We start from the raw sequence: 17686 nt of genomic DNA, 5'->3' as shown, positions 1-17686 counted from the left end.
TCTTTTCCTGCGACTTGGTCACCTCTGGGAGGCTCTCCCCAGTTAAGGACAAGGTCTACAACATTGGGAAACCCAGCCGCTCTGTGTTGCCCTTCCTACCTGCCTGCATGGGTTCCCCTTAGGCCTGTTCCCGCTGCTCCAGCCCCAAATTCCCCTGTTCTTGGACAGAGTCCCTGTCTCCTGCCCCTGAGCCCTGGCTGCCCACACTGTCAGCCCTTGGCTCCCACAACACCCCTCCCGCCAATCCTCTGAACTCCCTCGGTTGCTCCCAAGCAGGAAGTGCTGAGCACATAGAGGTTATGCTTTCCAGCCACTGACCAAGCCCTGGCCATGTCCTCAAGTCCCAAACTTCCATAAAGATTTGCGATGTGGGTGTTCCAGGATTTGGAGGAGGGGAAGCCCCAGAGGAGCGGGAAGAAAGGGTCAGCTGGCCTTGGCTGGCTCATGCCTGGACTCTGCCCGTTGGGCCCTTATAAGCCTTCCTGGAAAAGGCTGCGTGGGGCATCAGGTCAGGAGCTGTAGTTTCTGTCTGCCATGGCCTCAGTCCCAGGCCTCTGACCATGGAACCTCCAACCTGAACTGGGTCAGCTCCACAAGTAGATGGTGGCAGGGCTGTCAGCAATCCCAGAAGAACTCTCGCTCAGGAAGGCACTGGGGCCCTGGCAAGCCAGGGAGAAACCAGACTTTGAAGGGGACCCCTGTGCAGCAAATGCCCAGCCATAGACCACACCTTCCTTCCTGGGCATGTGCTGTGAGCAGAGCAGAGTAGGCACCAGACTAGGGGTACAGGGTGGCTGGCTCTCGGGGGAAGCCCCTGGCCACTCCTGCTCCCCTCATTCTGACTGCACTGGGACACCCACCTACCAGTCTAACCGCTTTGCTGTCGTTAGGGGCATGGAGAAAGTAGGGCCCCCACAAGGCCTCGCTTCACTTCATGCATTTTGTCCTTGGCAGGTCTACAAGCACAAGGGCTCCCACTGGCTACATCATCCGGTAGGTGACAGTGGGACCCTGACCGCCTTCCCGTGCCTGCCCACACTGCCCGTTGGCTTCTCCCTGGGAGCTCACTGGGCTGCTTCTTTTGGGCTCTCTTTTAGGGGAGTGTTCACCAAGCCCATAGACAGCTCATCCCAACCCCAGCAGCACTTTCCTAAGGCCAACGGAGCTCCGAAAAGGTATGTCCATGGGGCGCTGGCCAGGCAGCCGGTGGGGCGTTGTGAGGGCCTGAGCCAGGCTCATGCAGAGAGAGTACTCTTCCAGTCACTGAGGGGGTGGCAGGTGGCAGCTCTGTTCCTGTCTAGGGTAGGGCCCTGGAGAGCAACACAGGGGTGACCAGAGATGGGTTGGAGCAGATGCAGCTGCACCACGGGGGCTGGAAGCCCCCAGGGAGGTGCCGGGCCCTGTTCGGGCACTCTGGTCTCTGGGAGTGGAGTCCTTGGGCTACTACCAGTGACCTTGCCCTTGAGCCAGTCCTGACTTGCAGGGAGCTTTGATTTGCTGATTGACTGCAGTGAGCTGTGTGCTTTAGGTCACCTTCTTCCTGGCAGGCTGAAGTGGCATACTGTCAAAGCACCTTGGTGTCAGGCTAAACCTGGGCTCCATCAGAAAGGCAGGGCCAAAGGGGCTGGGTCTGCCCTTAGCAGGAGGGCTGCCCTGCTCAGGGTGCTGCAGATGTTCTGAGTGTTTGGCAGGGCTGAGAGCAGAGAGGAAAGGCCACCAGCATTCTCTCATCCATCTACCTTGTGCCTGCTGGGCTGTGTGGGCAAATCTGGAGGCGAGAGGGGGCCTGCAGATGGGCACATGAAAACTCTTTGTCTCTTCAGCACGGCCAGTCTGGTGAGAGCAGCTCCCGCTGGGCTTCTCCGCTCCCCTTCCTCTGGCTACAAGATGACCACCGAGGATTACAAGAAGCTGTGAGTATGCAATCACAGACCCAGCTTGGTTCCCTCCAAGGGACAAACCCAAATACTGGAGCCCATCCGAGGGTGACAAGCCCCAGGAAGTTTGATGTTCGTGCACACTGCCTTTCTGATGTGAGCCAAAGCAGCTGTAGGAAGTTTGTAGAAGGGGCTGGTGGGTCAGGATAAATGGTCACAGGTCATGACCCTGGGGCTGCTTCTGGCTGGCAGTGATTCCTGGACATGCCCGTGCAGCCCCTCTAGGCTGTCAGCATGGGTTGGGCCGGGCTGGTCAGGCTAGGGCCTGATGATCCTAAGCACGCTGCTGGGTCTGCAAGACTATCCGTTGTGGGCACTTTGTGCCTAAATCTGATCTGCTTCTTGGGTATAAATCTTTGGGGGTCCCTCTGGAGTTCTCCTCATGGCCTGTGTGCCCAGGGAAGGGAACTCTGGACAGAGGAGTGGGTTGTACCCATGATTCCCAGGGGTCCCACATCTCTATATTGTTTGTCCCTTGTCACCATCGTCCAGTGAGCAGCTAGGGTGTCTTTCTGGAGAAGGGGCCCCAGTTTGAACTGGGTCTTAGGGGACAGTTAGTGTTGGAACAGGGAGAGAAAGGAGGGCAGCTCTCGAGGAAGAAGACGTATCAAGAGCAAAGGCCCAGAGGCAGCAATGCCTATGTGTAATGAAAGTCAGGAAGCCAAGTTGCTGAGGATGGCAGCCTGTGGCAGGGAGCAGGGTGGAGGTAGTGGGAGGGGAAGCCATAATCACCAGTATCCTCAATCCGTCCCTCTCCCCGTCCCGCAGGGCACCCTACAACGTCAGGCGAAGCTCATCGTCAGGGGCTGCTGAAGAGGAGGATGTGCCCTTCTCTTCCGATGAGCAGAAACGGAGGTAACGGTGCCCTCCAGGCATTCCAAGTCAGTGCATGTGATGAAATAGGAAGTGTGCCGGTTGGGGTGATAAAATGCACATGTAGGACATCAGTGCTGGCCTGTGGGCTGGAGAAGTGGCTGCTAGCAACAGGTGTTATCCTTTGCGTCCCAGAACCACCCACATAGCTGGGCCAGCTCCGGGGACCTTCTTATGAACCTTCTATGGGGCAGAACTCAGGTGAAGAGGGTTGGGGACAGCCTCATCTGTGTGTGGGCAGAAGGCAGGGCGGGAGGTGCTTCAGGACTTTATATGAGTTTGTTAAAAAGGGACCTGAACAGGGTGTCTGGATGGTTCAGTTGGTTAGAGTGCGAGCTCTTAGCAACAGGGTTGCCAGTTCGATTCCCACATGGGCCAGTGAGCTGCACCCTCCACAACTAGATTGAAGACAACGAGCTGCCGCTGAGCTCCCCAGGCGGCCGGATGGCTCAGTTAGAGCGCGAGCTCTCAACAAGGTTCTGGTTCAATTCCCACATGGGATGGTGGGCTGCGCCCCCTGCAACCAAAGATTGAAAACTGCAGCTGGGCTTGGAAGCTGAGCTGTGCCCTCCACAACTAGATTGAAGGACAACGACTTGGAGCTGATGGGCCCTGGAGAAACACACTGTTCCCCAGTATTCCCCAATTAAAAAAAAAGGGACCTGAACAAATTGGAGCAAATTAGGCAGCGCAAGGGCCCCTCAGAAGAGCCCTGTGTGTGTGTGCTGTATGTATAGTCAGGGCAGGGCCTGTGTACCTGGGGGACAGGGCCAGGCTCCAGAGGTTCCAATACCCCTCACCCCAAAGTGAGGCTGGGTGCTTCAGCAGCAATTAGGCACCAAAGAAGTAAAGCTTCCCCGGGTTCAGCCTGCCCCCGCCAATGCCAACATCTGCTGGCCCCTCTGTGGCTCAGGAAACAGAGCAATACCCCATGCTGAGGGCCTGGCAGATGGGCATTCCTCAGGGCAGAGTCCACAGTGGCAGGGGATGCCAGGCCTGGGAGGTGCTGGGGAAAAGCCAGGCCACCTGGCATCAACTGCCCACTCTGCCATCAGCTAGGTGTTTGATCTTGGGCAAGTCACTATAGCTCCCTGTGCCTCAGTTTCCTCATCTGTAAATTGTGGGTGATACTAGCACCTACTATCTTCCTGGGTTATAAGGATTCAACAAGCCAACACGGATTGGCAGCATGCAGTGCTTGAGAAACGTGGGTTACTCTTCCCCCAGTCTCTACTTTCCTGTGAATGGTCCTCAGAGCAAGTGCTAAACTGGCTTTACCCCCTTGCCTCACTGGGGTGGCCTGAGCTGTCCTGCCCATCAGATGCCCCTTCCCTGTGCCACCACAGGTCAGAAGCTGCAAGCAGTGTGGTGAGGAAGACAGCTCCCCGGGAGCGCTCCTACGTCCTGTCAGCAGCCAAGAAGAGCACCAGGTGAGTTGCAAAGCAGGAGACACAGCTCAGCTACCAGCAGACTCCATGCTCTGAAACAGTCCCCTCAGGGCTCTGGTCTTCCTCTGCCTGCTGAAGGGTGGGGTGATTGGGCCCTCTTAGCCAGACCTTCTGGAATTCTCAGATGCACTTTCTGAAAAACTGAGGGGTCTGGCTGCTGCCGTCAGGGCAGCCAAGGTCCTAGGAAGGGAGAGAGGCCCAGAACCCTCTGGGGCAGTGTGGTCATGATGTCACCTGTCTACCCCATACGTTCTGCCCAACACATCACCTTTCTGCCTCCTTTCCAGCAGCCCTGCCCAGGAGACACAAGCCCCGTTCATAGCAAAGAGGTAAGTGTCAGCAAGGAAAGTGTGAGAAGCCTGTCGCGGGCCGTGGACGCCTCCTGTCGGCTGCCGTGTAGTGTGGGCACCGGGAAAGGGTCATGGGATGGGGGGAGCTGCTGGCCCTGAGCAGGGCTACTTGTGAGGAGCTGGTGGCTTCTATCTGGAGGCCAGGCAAGCACCTGGGTGGCTGTGGCAGCACTTATGGTCCCAGCAGCCAGTTCTGTGTAGGTGGGAGCCTGGCTGAGAGAACACAGCTTATGGCTGGAAGCTCCCATTTGCCAGCAGATAACAGGGCTGGGTCCCTGACCCAAGATGAAGCCATAGTATTTCCAAGGGCCTCTGATGTTTTGAAGCAAAAGTAGCTATGGGGATACATAGGAGTTGTTCCCTTGCCCCCCCCCCATCCTACCAGGGACAGGCTGGACAATGCCCTCGCAGGAGCAATCACTGTCCTGGGGTCCAGAGGCTTGTCATTGGGAGCCCCTGCCTGGCCAGGCCCTTGGAAGTGACCATGACATTAGAAATGGGCCTTACAGGGTGAATAGGATTCAACAAGGAATGATCAAGACATCAGGACACTCCAGCTGAATGAGAGAGAGCTGTCACCATTAGGTGAAAAGGACAGCTTCTGGGAGAGGAGACTATATGGGGAGGACAGGGAAGAAACTTCTGGAAAGTTGAATTTTAGGGATGTTCCATTGGGTAGACAGGGAAGGCCGTCATGACAAGCTAAGGACTGAAAAACAGGGAAGCCAGCATGCCACATATTCCAGGTAGAGGGGCCCAGCTGGAGCAAAGACCCAGAGGTGGGACTAGCTTGCTGTGTTGGAAGACCAGAAAAGCTGACTGAAAAGTAGCCAGCAGAGGGTGGTGGCAGCACGAAGGAAGTGACAGATAACGGTGTGCTCTTACAGGCTGTATTAGGTTCTTGGGGCTGTCATAACAAAGTACCACAAACTGTGTGGCCCAAACACCAGAAATATATTGTCTCCCAATTCTGGAGGTTAGAAGTCTGAGATCAAGATATTAACAGGGTTGGTTCCATCTGGCAGCTCTGGGGGAGGAACCAGGCCCCTTTCCTACCTTCTGGTGACTGCAGGCAGCCCTCGGTGTCCCTTGGCTTGTGGATGCATCACTGCAGTCCCTGCCTCCGTCCTCACCCTCACCTGACCTCCTTTTCTCTGTGTGTCTGTGTCCAACATGTCCCTCGTCTTGTAAGGACAGCAGCCATTGGATGTAGGCCCACTCCACGCCAACATGACCTCATCTGACCTTGATTACATCTGCAGAGACCCTATTTCCAAATAAGGTCACATCCATAAGTTCCAGGGGGCCATGAATTTGGGGAGGAGATATTCAACCCAGTATGCTGTCCTTATCCCAAGGTGGAGTCACTGAGCCCCCGGCCTGAGCCACCTCATGGCCCTAGACTCCACTGAAAGAAAGCGTGTCCTTCAGGAGCAGCCAAGCAGGTCACGGGGGCTCTGGGGAAAAGTGGTGCATCTGTTTCGCTTCTTGTCTAAAGGGTGGAGGTGGTGGATGAGGACGATTCTTCTGAGAAGAACCAGGACCCACCTGCTCTGGCAAGATCCCCTCCTGGCTCTAGCAGGTAATCAATCACTCATCTTTGCCTGGGGCTGGTGGCTCTCAGGCTGCCTGCTACTCAGCCACCATGGAACCTCAACCAGGTCACCTCCCTGCAGAGTCTCAGGGTCGGTGTCTGCACGTGCCCAGTGACAGGATGGGGCACAGAAATCAGTAAGGGCTTATCTGGCTGGATGTCGTAGGGCTGAAAGGAGCAAAACAGCCTGGCCTCCAGGGAGAGAGCACTGCACTCTTGTCTGTTTAGTGGTTATCTGTGTCACGGGGTTGGAGAGGGTCCGCCGCCAGGGTGCCAGCCCTGCCATTCTCAGGCTTGTTCACGGCTCTCCTAGAAGTTGGCCAAGTTCAACCTGCCAACGCTGTCCTCCCCCTCCTGCTGGGGAAGGAGGCTCCGCAGCCCCCAGTACCGCTCACAGATGCCTTCTTTGCCAGTGCGGATGGAGGCCGAGCCAAAGTGTCTCGGGCGATTTGGATTGAGTGCATGCCGAGTCTGCAGAGCCCTGCCGGGAGCCGGGAGCCCAGGTGGGTGCCTCGAGCTGGCTCTGGCCTGTGAGCCGGTCAGATGGGAGGGTCTGGCAGTGGGGTGACAGGGCAGGGACAGGCTGAGCGCTGCTGATATCACTACAGGCGGGGCCTTGATTTGCCCTGATTTCTGAGCTCTGAGTGTCCGGGCAGATAATAGTGCTCTCTTCTCTGTGGACGAAAAGCAATCAATACCTCCTTGTACTTTGCGCTGAATCGTGCTAAGTCCTGCTGAGTGTGCCACCGCCCTGTTGTCACTGCTGTTGAAAGCACCTGTCTGGATTGGGAGCTTTGCCCAAATCCAGGTCTACTAAAGGCCGTGCCTCTGTGGCATCCTTGGAAGACCCCGAGGGCAGAGGGGCAGAGCACCTGTCCTTCCAGGTCGTGTTCAGGGGCCCCAGGGGCTGTTCAAGCTCTTGTAATATCACTGCAAGCCCCCATTCCGCACCCATCATGAAGCCCCACAACCATTTGTGTGTGACAGTCCTCAGGGCCCCTTCCTCTGTGCCAGGAGGAAGACAGACCACCTGCTGGGGCACGGACTGGTGGTGGAGAGCGAGCCTGCAGCAGGATTGCTGGGCTGAGGCTGGAAGGGGCTGGGGAGGCGGTGGAAGGCCCCTCCTCCACATTCAGTCCTTCTTTTGATCTTCCCTGTTTGTCTGAACTTTTGTCCGTAAAAACCGTAAACAAGTGGAAAGGTTTGAGGACTCTTCACAAAGTAGCATTGATGAGACTTGGTGACTTATGGGATATGGACGCTGTCTTCGTTTGCTAGAGTTGCTGTAACGAAGTCCCAGAAACTGGGTGTCTCAAACAACGGAATTGTATTGACTCCCAGTGCTGGCGGCTGGAAGTCCAAGATCCAGATGTTGGCAGGGTTGGCTTCTTCTGCAGGCTCTCTCCTTGGCTTATAGATGGTCGTCTTCTCCCTGTGTCCTCACACGGTCGTCCCTCTGTGCATATCTGTGTCCCGATCTCCTCTTTTATAAGGATAGCAGTCAGTTGGATGAGGGCCCACCTCACTAACCTCATTTTACCTTAATCACCTTTTAAAGACCCTGTCTCCAAATACAGGCACATTCTGAGGTCCTGGGGTTAAGGGCTTCAACATACAAATTTTGAAGGGGACGCAACGCAATTCAGCCCCTAACATGGCACATCTCTGATTTTTCCTTATTTCTCCCTTAAAATAAATAAATAAATAAAAGCAACGAATAGTTGCAGATATTTTTTAAAACAGACTATAGGAGAGAGAGTTAAGTTGTACTGGATTATGGATTTGAGAGGCATTTTGTCACTTATTCCAGAAAATTCCTTTGAAGGTTTAATACCCACCCCTGGCTGTCATAGCGAGGTGGCTGTCCCAGTCTGCTGGGGCTGCCATAAAACTACCCCAACTGGTGCTCAAACAACAAAAGTGTATTGTCCCCCATTTTGGGAGGCAGGATGTCTGAGATCAAACTTGCCTGTGAGGCCCCAGGAAACTGAACTGGAACCAAATTATGGAATGTTCCAGACACCACAGGTGTCTCACAATGAGGCTTCCCTCAGACTCTGCAATCACAAAATCGTTGGAAGCCACCAGGCAGCTTCCAGGTGAGCTGCTGGCCAGTCCGGGGCAGCCTTCCTCTCTGACCTGACCCTTCACTGGGCCAGGCAGTCATCACCAGTCCCTCATGCCCTGCTCCTGTCTGCCTGGCTATCTGAGAAGTGCAGCCCTGTCTATAGCCTTGAATGATCCCAGCCCCATGGGGAGCAGTGACTCAAAACCCTGGGTCCCACAGTACCTCAGAGGAAGCTGAGTCGTGGCTGGTTTAGATCACAGCCTCATCCCCAGGCATGGCCCTGCTGAGGCCGCCCCCTCCCTAAGCCTGCCCCTGCCCTATCCCCCTTACCTAAAGTCTGAGGTCAGCTCCTCCTCTCATGCAGCAGGCCAACCAGGAGGAGTGCCCTTGTCTTAGGGGCCAAACCCTTTATAGACTTTAAGGAGGGCTGAGTGTCTGGGACAGGAATTGCCACACAGAGGACCACAGGCTGTGTCCTTAGGGCTTTCCAGCTGTCTCTTTCCTTCCATTGGAACTCCAATATTGCTCCAGACTCCAGACCTGCCTGGGCGTCCCGAAGTCCCCTCAGCTCTAACTGCCCTTCCTCCATGTACCCAGGGCCTGGTATCTTGGGTTCATCCATTTTTTCCCCCTCTTTTTCTGGGATAACTCCTGCCCACCTTCTGAACTGAGCTCACTTGGATACCCTCTCCCACAGAAACTAGCCTGTGTGAGGGCCCCCAGGCCTGGCTGCTGCCCCATCACAGCACAGGTCCAGCTTCCTTGGCCTTCTGCCTCACCCAACCAGGGCAAGGCCTGTAGTCTGTGCCCCAGCATGCTGCCTGGTAGAGTAGCTGGGGAGTGGGGAGCATTGAGTAGGAGTACAGCTTCCGGCACAAGGCAAAACCCTAGCATTGCCCTGCATTGGCTGTGTGACCTTGAGCAAGTCACTTTACCTCTCTGTGCTTCAGTTTGTTCATGTGTTAAATAGGGAACAGTGATAACTACTACCCGAGGCTTTCCCAAATACTAAATAGGGTAATGCTTGTAAAGTCCTTTGTGTAGTGCCTGGCTGCTTGTTATTGCTCGGTGCTCCCCACTGGGTGGGGATTTGCAGGGCCCTTGAGGATTTGCAGGGCCCTTCGTCAAAAGACTAAAGACACCAATATCGCCACCTGCTGGCCTCTGAGGGAAGTGCGTCTGTGGGTTCTAGAGGAGGAGGTACAGGTATCCAATTTTTCGCAAGTTTGCTTTCTGCCACTTTGCTTTTACGAGCTGAAAGACCTACGTTAGTATCTGTTTTTGCTAACCAAAAGAAATCCAAAGAGAATTTTGGTTTTTACCAAAAAAGGCAAAAAGCAAAACTAGCGTCCAGCTCATTGCTTCATTTTACGCCATTTTGGCTTATGAAAGATTTCATAGGAACACCCTCCTTTTGGATAGCAGGCGAAACCTCTACTCCCTCCCCACTCCCCCGCCTCTCTCCCTCATTTAGCTGGTGAGTTGCACGCTGTTTGGCACAGGCCACTGTCAGTCATGTTCCCACGGGCAGCAGGGGCTGCACTGAATGAGTGTTCCTGGCCTTCAGCAGCTCTTAGCCTAGCCGAGAACTTCAGATTGGACTAGAGCCATCTGTGGTTGAAGGTCTGGAGAGGTGGGGGGGCTGGTCGGGGGCTGCAGGAGAGGAGAGGCTGGAAGGCTCCTGTATTGATTTGCTGGGGTTGCCATAACAAGGTACCAGACACTGGGTGGATTCAACAACAAAGGTTTATCCTCATAGTTGTGGAGGGCAGAAGTCCTAATACAAAGTGTTGGCAGACTTTTGTGCTCCCTCTGAAGGTTCTGGGGGAGCATCTGTTCTAGAATTTCCTCTTAGATTCTGCTATTATTGGCAATTCTTGGTGCTTCCTAGCTTGTAGATGCATCACTCCAATCTCTGCCTCTACCTTCACGTGGCTGTGTTCCCTGCGTTCCTGTGTCCAAATGTCCCTTTTTTATAAGGACATCAGCCATATTGGATTAGGACACACCCTACTCCAGCGTGACCTTATCTTAATTAATCACATCTGCAATGACCCTATTTCCAAATCAGGTCACATTCACAGATACCAAGGGTTAGGACTTCAACATATCTTTTGGGGGAACACAATGCAACCCGTAACAGGCCCTCTGGAAGCGCTCCCATTTGACCTGTGTCTTTAAGAAGCAGTTGCTCAGGGGAATGACCGAGGAGGAGGAGTGGAGGAGAAATGCCAGCTTAGGCAGGCCGAGGCAGCACTTTGCTCCTATTTCCTCTCTGACATAACGAGAAGCTCCAGTGAGAAAGTATGTTCTACTTGCCTGTGATATCCCCGAGTGGAGCATGTCCCTGGCACCACGTGCTTTAGATGAGGCAGGTAGGACCAGCGGCCAAGGGCTTTATGCTGTTACCGTCCTTGTCATGGGAGAAGACAGGTGGAGAGCAGAGCTGCCCGTGGTGCTTAGGCCCCCTCCTGGCTTCCATGTGGGGAGAGGCTCTGTCCCTGGCAGCCCTGTCATTTCACTGTCATCATCTCCAGTGTCCCCAGGAGGGACAGAGATGAGCATCTCACTGACCTGGCCCTCCACGGGCTCCTAGTGTAGGTTGAAGCTAGGTGCCAGGGTGAACACCCAGGCTCACCCACCTCCCTGCCTTCACCCTAGATCCTCTAATCCCTCCTCCTCCTGGGACCCTGGAGTGGCCTTTCGAAAGTGCCAGTCTGATCATGTCAGGCCCCTCACCCCTACTTCAAGCCTCTCCTGTGGCTTCCGTTGGCTACACCACATATGGTCTTAGCATTTAAGACACTTTTCAGTCTCCACCTCCCTGTTCCCCATCTCCCTCCAGCTGGGCTGGGGCCTTCCCCAGGGCAGGCTGGGCTCACCCCCATCTGCACCCAAGTGCCCAGACCAGCGCCCAAGGACAACCGAAGGAAGGAGTGAGTGGCTGTGAAGTGACCTGGGCTGGGTCTGAAAGGATGGCTTAGACCTCACTCTGTGGACCTGGGGAGGTATGGTTTAGGGCAAAGGGTAACCCCACAAAGCCATGGAGCTCGAGATTCTCTCTAGCCCTGGCCGTCACCACGGCCTGAGCCTGCTGGGTGTCAGGCCCTGCAGTGCTGAGAATCTGTGATCCTCCGTGGGGGATGGGCACCTGGTCACCTGCCTGCATACCCCAGACTCTGCCGTCCCTCTCCCACTGGCTCTCACTCCAAATTTGGTCTGTAAGTTTCCTGGGCATCTTGTTTGTCATCAGTTCACATCAGCCCATGAACTCAGAACTCCCGCTGGCCTCACAAATAGCCCCTTTGGATATTCCAGTGGGACAATAGGCAGGGCTCACGGAGCTACAGACAAGCTTGGGGCTGGGTGCTTTCATTTCCACCCAGAGGGCCCCTTGCTCTGCCTGAAGGGAGCTGAGCTTGAGGGTGTGAGACTGGTGAAGGGGAAATTCACTCTCCTTCCTCTGGGGCCTGGAGGTCAGTGGCCCACGCTCAGCTGCAGCACGAAGAGGACTCAAGGCCAAAGACGAGACAAAAGGGGAAAAGGCAATGGGTGTGAGTGTCCCACCGCATTAGCCAGGAGGCTCCTGAGGGAGAGCGCCCTTGGAAACCCAGAACAGATGGGGAGACTTTTCTTACCGGCAGCTCTCTGGCTCTCTCCTTTGGCCACAGCACAAGAGGTGAGGAGATTGTTCGCCTGCAGATCATGACACCCGGGGCGGGACTCCGCCTGATGGCCCCAGACCTGGAAGGAATGAGGTACGGGGTCCCTGCTGCTGTCTGGGCTCCTTCCATACCATTCGAAAGATGGGGTCAGCAGGGCCAGCAGGCAAATGATGAGGCTTGGGGGCTGGTTAGTGGGAGACATGGTCGACCTGGGTTCTTTCTCTGCCCCCATCTCTTCTTTCACACCACAATTATTGGGGAGGGAGCACTTGGTCTGTGGGAGGCCAGGCCCGCCCTGGGGACCCAGTGGCAACCACCCTCTGGCCAAAGTTGCTGACTGTCCGCCTGGTGGGGGAGGCAGACGCAGACACGAGCCAGCTGTGAGGGCCCAGCCCTGCCGACGGCTGGCCAGCTGCGCTGGGTGGGGACACAGGGTCTGTGGAGCCCCATGACATCATTGGAACAGTTGCCCTGCCTGTGTGAGGCACGCCACCAGGACTGGGATAGGGTCACTGGGTCAGCCGTGACAGCGCATGATGCCACCGTGCCCGGTGCTGGGGAGGGCGAGGGGCAAGAGGGCCACAAGCAGCAGGGAGCGTAGCCGGCCCAGCCCCTGCATTAAGGTAGTAGGCAGATGGCCAGGTAACAGGTAAGCAGGTTTGGAGGTCTGGAGGGGGGGCAAGAGGTGATATGAGCAGGGAGAAGCCACTTCTCCCTGGAGAGGCAGCACTCTCTCCTGCTCATTTGCTTATTCACTCCACTAGCATTTACTGAGCCCCTGCTGCAACCTGACCCCCATGCCAGGGCCTGGGAAGTAGCAGTGAAGTAGCCAGACAAGGGCCCTGGGGAGAGAGGCCAGAGCATGTGCACAAGATAATCCCTAGGGCAGTGGGAGCTCCAAGCAGGGGACTCTCACCAGCATGGGGGTGGGGGTGGTTAGGGAAGGCTTCCTGGAGGAAGCGACATTCAAGATGAGTCCTGACCGATCTTTAGGTCCCTTTATTCTCTTCCTTGGCTCCTCCCTCTCTATAGCCCTGCACCAGTCAGGCACTGAGCCCTGTCTGTTCTGTTTTAGAGATATTTCTGTCCCTACTGCCCTCCCCTGGGTTCAGGCCTCCACCATCACTCACCCAGCTGTCTGCAACCATCTTCTAGGGCCCTGTACCCAGACCCTTCTCCACATCTCTACCTAGGTGACATTTTTAAAAGGCAGAAGTAGTCTTGGCAGCCCACTGGGGAAGACCCTGCAATGGGGCTCCCCATTTAAGTGCTGCAGCCTGAACTCAATATCTTGCCTGGCCCTTCTCCCCTCCAATCCCCTTCCCTGGCTCCTCTCACATAACCCCCAGTCCCTGAGCCCTCCACTCTAGCCTCCCGGGCCTCCATGTGTCCCCTAGCACCATTCATCTATGTAGGCTGAGGCTGTAGGCCTTTCCTGGGGTGCTCTTTCCCCTCTTGATTTTTCAGCCCCAACTCAGATGTCTCCCCACTTAGGCACGTCCCTCCCCTGCGTTTCTTTCTGGGGTAGCGTCTGTGAGGGGTTTTCCTGCTGAGCTCCCACGGTGCTGTGTTCTGACCTCCACCAGAGAATTTTCTATACAGCTATCTACTCATGGATCAGTCTGCCCCAAGAACCCTGAGTGCCTGGAGGGCAGACACTACCTTTGGGTCCTAGCACAGGGCATGGCCCAGAATAGGAGTGCAGGAGGGTTTGTTACTGGAATGGTCGAGAATCATCCAGCGTGATGATATCTTTAATAAGGCAACACTGGAAGCTGCTTCATTGGTTCTTCTAAGGTGACCACTCTCTGAGACTTGGACTGAGTGATCTCTGGACATGCAGGAGGAAGCCACAAGGCTTCTGATACTTGGTCTGGGAGTGGCAAAGCTACAACAATCCATTGAGAACCACTGCAGTACCCCTCTCCCTCTTTCCAATGGCATAATCAAGTTAGAGAGAAAGGGGGAAAGCTAGAATTCTCCAAGCTCGGCCCTGCCCCTAACAGCCTAGCAGGTATCCCCACGCGATGTCCATTGTACAGCTGAGGAAACAGACTCTGAAGGGTCACACAACGAAGAGCAGGCAGATCCAGGACTCCCACCCAGGCTGCCTGACTGCCACCCTGCACCTTTTCCTCCATAGCTCACTATACTAGTGGGGACCTAGGGGGGCAAAGGGGCAGGGAGGGGTGATATATCTAATATTGTTTGCATGAATATATGACGAGACTCTTTGTAGGCATCCAAATACATATTACCAGGAGGCACTTGAGGGTTTGTGGTTGAGGTTTGGGAGAGCGGTCAGGGCTCAAGAGATTTCCATGTTATATGCAGACAGATGAGAGCTGAAATAATGGGGCTCAATGTCAATGTTTACATGGGGTACAATGTCAAGGAAATAAAGGAGAGAAGAGCCAGCAAGTTGGCTACAGAACCCAGTGTGGAGGAGGCAGCTGTCTCGTCATCCCCCCTGAGGGCAACTAGGGGTGTGGTCAGGTCTGGCCACTTGACTGTTAGCTGCTGAAGGACCAGTCTGTGAGGCAGTGGGGGTTTGGGTCAGGAGCACAGAGGAAAGGTGAGAACAAGCGGAGGTCAGTGGCTCGAGGGGGACAGTTGATGTAACGGGAGCAGAGGAGAAGGCCAACGTGACGGAGCATGCAGATGGAGAGGAATACTGGGAACACCAGGGTCTAAAGGGCAGGAGAGAAAAAGGCAAAGGAAACTGGGAAGGTGTGGCAGAGGACTCATAATGGACGGGCAAGGGGGAGAGAAGGCAGGAGTGTCCCACTGAGTGTCCCACTCAGTGGTTCCGAATGGCAATCATGATAGGAGTGTCTCTGTTAGGTGTGACACCATGGGGCTCCCAGATGACCTCAGAGAGAACACAGGGAGGTGGAATTAGGTGGTTAGGATCAGTCTTACACCACAGAGGATTATAGTTCAGAACTCTGAAGCCACACTGCTTGGGTTCAAATCCCAGCTCTTCCTTTTGTTACCTGTGAACCTTGGGGGAAGCCAGGAGGGCTGTCTGTGCCTCATTTTGCTCATCTGGAAAATGGGCATGGATAATAGCAGTGCCCCTGTCCTGGGGTTGATGTGGAGAGTTAATGCATACAGAGTCATGAGAACAAGATCTTGCCCTCAACCAACAGTAGTTATTAGTGAGATTTTGAGAAGTGGCCAATCCTGCAATATCAGGTTTTAAGCTCCTTGGAGTCGGCTGGCGCTTGGGGATGAGGTACCTGCCTTGACCTGAGTGTGGGTGGCTGCTGGGTTGTTAACTTACGTTTCTTTCCTCCATAGGTCTTCCCTGGACTCTAAAGATAAGGAAGTCCCCAGTCCCAGAGAGCCCAAAAGAGACTTGGCTGGTGAGGAGCCTTTCAAGGGCCCCAGTCCAGACTCTGAAAGGTAACTCAGTGCAGGGACATAGACCCACGTGACCCCCAGTCCAAGATCCATGGATGGAGCTGGGACCAGGACTGTCTCATTCTCTGTGTCCTCAGTGAATATCTGTTGGACAAATGAATGTAGGACTGCATGAGGCCTAGAGAGAGGCAGGCCCCTGCTATGATCCCTCAGGGAACCAATGGCACAGGAAGATGAAACTCCAGGCCAGGCCACCCCTACCCCAGCCCTTGGCCCAACTTCACTGTACTTTTACTGCATTGAAAGCAGCCCTGCCAATGGCCAGGGCAACCAAGGCCACCAAGCCATCAGTAGGAGGAAGTCAGTGACCAAAGGATGCGTGGACCCCAGCATAGCATCTAGCAGGGACTTTCATGATTACCTGTGGACAAAGGGAGACATGGGGATGGAGAGCAAGGATGGGAGGTGGAGACATGGTGAGGGATGATGAGTCTAGAGGGGATGGTTGTGCCCAGCCATCTTACGACAATCCCACTGACCAGGGGAGCCTGGGTGTGGTGAGCAGTGGCGGAGAGTTGGGCATTTCCTTAACAGGAAGCACATCCAGTAAGAGATGAGAGCTCACCGTCTTCTCAGTGTGCAGCCATCACTGTGTCAGCCTCCTCCTGAGTGGCCACCTTGCTCTGTTTCTTGACTCCACTCTTGCTCCCAGGTTTGGAATAAAAGCAGAAATACTTGCTGATACTGGCTTGGTTCCAGTTAGATCAGTGCAGGGTGGCAGCCAAGGGCCTGGGCTTCTGGTCCTTGAGGCCCACTGCCAGGACATCTGAGTTAGACTAGATCAAAAACCAATCAGAGTCACCAAATGCTTCTCTTGCCATAACAGGTCAAGTGCACAGTCAAGGGATGGCAACGTGGGATACAGAGCCATTGGCTCCCCATCTGAAGGCTTGGCCGGAGCAGACCTCAGCTCTGGGAGAGGAAGGTGAGCTGCCCAGGGGAGGCAGGTGGTCCTGAGTTGTCGATTCTCTCATGTCCCTGGTGATAGGCCAGGGTCAAGCTGCCAAAACTGCTTGGGCTGCTGTGAGTAGAACGCGGGTCACTTCCTTACTGCTTTTCCCATCTCCAGTACTCCCACCCCCAACCATGTACTTTGTCCCTGGGCTTTCCCCTTCTGGGAATTACCTATGCTTGAATCTTACTCCTCCTTATGCATATGGGGAACGAGTGAAGGGACAAACTGACAAATGAACGACCAAATGAAGGATGAATTGGTGCCTTCTTGCTTCTTGGCTGAACTCTGACAACAAGCTAGAAAGAGGCCCTTCATCCCTGCTTTCTATTTTCCCTTCCAGAAGCCCAAAGCCTCCTTTTCCCACCCCACTCTCCTTCCCTAGCCAGCTCGCCTCTGAGCTTCCGTGAGAGGAAAAGCAGCATCCCTAGTGAGACAAGCACGTCTAGCTGGACTCTAGGTTCTTGGACCTGCGTGGAGTGATTTGGGAAGTAGCAAGGCCCCACCTGTCCCCAAGTGGTTCCAAACCAAGCATGAGTCATCCCTGGGGACAAAGGCTAGGTAGGCAGATGTTGGGACACATAGTTAAGCTCTGGCCTGTGCTAGAAGCCTTATGGTTCAGAACAGATGGCCAGAGAGGAACGGCAAAGCCAGTGTCTGCAGAGAACATGACTGCATGCTGCCCTACAACAGTCTGCCCAGGGAGGGCATCCCAAGGAGGAGCCCCTGCTGACTGCTTTCCCTCCGCCCCCCGTCCCCCGCCCCGGTCCTCCCAGCTGCCCCTGCTTCCTCAAGCCCACTGGGGGCCCCGTGCCCTCACTAACTAGTTGGCAACTGATTTCTGGATCAAGAGTCCCAACTTCCAAATCCAGGAGCCCAAGCCAACATGGGAAGGGGACAGCAGGCCCCAGCCTGTGACCACTGTGCCTCAGCAGGTGCCAGGAATGCCAATGAGCTGGAGCCTCAGTTCTTTGAGCTCCCACTTGTGGGCAGCACTGTGAGAGAGCCAGCACCTGCGCCCTGCATCACCGTGTGCTGGTCAGCAAGTCATGCAGAGCCACTCACTTGGCTGGTGGCTGTCGTGGAAGACGCCTGGTCCAGTGTGTTTGGACCTCAAATTAACTTGCAAAATAAGCTGAAGGAAATTCTAGGTTTCTATGATTTTTTAACACAGTCTTTTACGTTGTCTTACTTATACTGATTTTGATAACGATTTTGAACAAAACTTGCCTTTACCGTCTTCCCAAAGAAAAGGTGGTTTCTCGTGGAAGAAACAACCACTTTCCTTTTCCATGAATTTTCATGAGTTTACTTAATAATTGAATTTAATGATTAACGGTTGCAAGTACAACTGGCGTAAACGGGTTTGGGAA

General features: G+C 54.7%; 1 protein-coding gene across 1 annotated transcript in view; it reads left to right on the top strand.

The window, feature by feature from the left end:
• Positions 1–17686, top strand: part of ZNF185 (zinc finger protein 185 with LIM domain) — a 54363-nt gene that overhangs the window by 16485 nt on the left and 20192 nt on the right. Inside the window, exons 5-15 of the mRNA XM_033117521.1 lie at positions 955–993; positions 1098–1175; positions 1824–1913; positions 2706–2792; positions 4157–4240; positions 4546–4587; positions 6107–6190; positions 6616–6705; positions 11942–12028; positions 15239–15343; positions 16188–16286. Coding sequence (XP_032973412.1) covers positions 955–993; positions 1098–1175; positions 1824–1913; positions 2706–2792; positions 4157–4240; positions 4546–4587; positions 6107–6190; positions 6616–6705; positions 11942–12028; positions 15239–15343; positions 16188–16286 — 885 coding nt within the window. The remainder of the gene's footprint in view (positions 1–954; positions 994–1097; positions 1176–1823; positions 1914–2705; positions 2793–4156; positions 4241–4545; positions 4588–6106; positions 6191–6615; positions 6706–11941; positions 12029–15238; positions 15344–16187; positions 16287–17686) is intronic.

The sequence above is a fragment of the Rhinolophus ferrumequinum genome, chromosome X, assembly GCF_004115265.2.
Source record: "Rhinolophus ferrumequinum isolate MPI-CBG mRhiFer1 chromosome X, mRhiFer1_v1.p, whole genome shotgun sequence".
NCBI lineage: Eukaryota > Metazoa > Chordata > Mammalia > Chiroptera > Rhinolophidae > Rhinolophus > Rhinolophus ferrumequinum.
The sequence above is the reverse complement of the archived record's forward strand: the minus strand, read 5'-3'. Positions and strand labels throughout refer to the sequence as shown.